Here is a 1,830-nt window from a genome sequence, read left to right on the forward strand (position 1 = left end):
GTTTTAAACTCCAGCCGAGTAATAGACAAAAAAATAAGGAGCTGAATATATTTCCGTGAAAAGTCAGTACACAAAATTACGGAGTCAAAGAGGTTTTACCTGCCACAGACAATCCCAGAGTGTATGGCCCTCGTGAATCCCGCCCCTGGGGAGAAGAGAGCGAGTAGCTCCTAGCCTCTTGATGCTGCTATATGGGCATATCTGAACTCACATTGATACGCATTCGAATAATGTGGTTATCTTCTTAAGAGAATAATCGTTATTACCGTTCCTTATCTACGATTTTCTGTGTCATGATACAATTATTATATTACCCTACTATGCTTCTTAAATAATAGATTATTAATTTACATCTATCATAAAATAAACTAATACCTAATATCTACCTAATACTAAGTGTATAAATTGACAATAAACCATGATGAGTGGGGAGATAGAATTAATTTTACCGTGGCCAGTCTATATGAGAATAGGCCTTGATCGTGCCTCCCAAAAGAACCAATTACGTTACGGAAACTCTACCCCCTCCCCCCTTCCCACATTTCATCCAAATTTCAACTTTAAAGTAAACTGTATACAAACATACGGAATTTTAATAATACCAGATGAGGCTTTTATACAAAAAAGCAATAGACAAACCCTATGCATAAACCACACAAGAAAATAGAGAATCTTCAAAAATTTTCGTCACTTTTCCTCACACCTTAGAGGAAAGTTGGCTTAATCTTCATGGTAACTGTCTTCATGGAGTAATAGTGCCCATGCCAGTCAGCCCAGTTTATGCCGTCTGCATAGGATACGTGACTTCCCCTAAGGTACGGCCCGTTGAGATTGGTCGCGTGGCATCCCGTGTACCACCAAGCGCCGATGTACCTGGAGGGTGGGGAGTGTTAAGCCATGGGCCATCAATATTTTCTTTAGTTTCTGGTGTTTAAATTATGTTGGATAAAATATTAGATATGTTGATGTTATATAGTGCATACGGTTATATACAGACAGCGATGTATATTGACACGTAGAATGGAACTGTACTATGAACTGTGTTGCAAATGGGTTTTCAGAATTTTAATAATGATTGTTCATGGGATCATGCCTATAGTGAGCAATGATGTAAGAAAATGTGGTGCAATAGTTACGTTTCTGCGCAGTTTACGGTCGACCAGTCATGGTCACGATCCTTGGTGGTGAACCGAGCTCCTTTCTGGTAGGAGAAGGAGTCCCCAGCATCGCCGCTATAGTAGTCCACATCGAGCATGTAGAGGGCGCTCTTGTCGTGCACGTAGAAGAAGTCGTACTTGGCCCAGCGGGATTCGCCCTCGAAGTCGGCCAGGTCGAAGCGGATCTGGTTCAGGCTCTGGCTCGTGAGCGCGTGGATGTGGTCGAGGCCGAGCCAGTGGTCCTTGGCCACGTTGCCGAAGCCGAGGACGTACTCGGTCCACGTCCGGAAGAAGTCCTCCTGCTCAGCGTAGTCGTCGCGCCGCTGGATGAGCGTCCAGCCGCCGCCGTCGGTCGTCATGTCGCACCACACGCGCACGGGCCGCTCGGGGCAGCAGTCGTACGGGAAGATCACGTACACGCCGTCGACGCTGCCGGCGATGGCCTGCTGCACCTCGTGGCAGTTCCGGAAGCGATGGCTCACGGCCGGGAAGCCCAGGACGGTCTCGTTGCCCGCGAAGACGCCGGTCGTCGCCAGGAGGAACAGCAGGCCTGATTTCCCCGCTGGGCGCATCCTAAAAGGATTCTGAGGAAAGAGATCGGGGCAGTTGGAAGCTGGAACAAATGCATGCCGAGAAGAAACGGCAATGGAAGTCCGATGTCCCATGCTACAGA

General features: G+C 47.4%; 1 protein-coding gene across 1 annotated transcript; it reads right to left on the minus strand.

Annotated features, from left to right (window-relative positions):
* Window positions 1–31: 31 nt before the first annotated feature.
* Window positions 32–1,741, minus strand: LOC119591295 (techylectin-5A-like). Its single transcript, XM_037940022.1, has 2 exons — window positions 1,137–1,741; window positions 32–873 (listed from the first exon to the last, which is right to left on the minus strand). The coding sequence occupies exons 1-2, from the start codon at window positions 1,727–1,729 to the stop codon at window positions 705–707; spliced, it is 762 nt and encodes a 253-aa protein (XP_037795950.1). The 5' UTR covers window positions 1,730–1,741; the 3' UTR covers window positions 32–704.
* Window positions 1,742–1,830: the final 89 nt, after the last annotated feature.

The sequence above is a fragment of the Penaeus monodon genome, chromosome 28 (genome assembly GCF_015228065.2).
Source record: "Penaeus monodon isolate SGIC_2016 chromosome 28, NSTDA_Pmon_1, whole genome shotgun sequence".
Classification (NCBI taxonomy): domain Eukaryota; kingdom Metazoa; phylum Arthropoda; class Malacostraca; order Decapoda; family Penaeidae; genus Penaeus; species Penaeus monodon.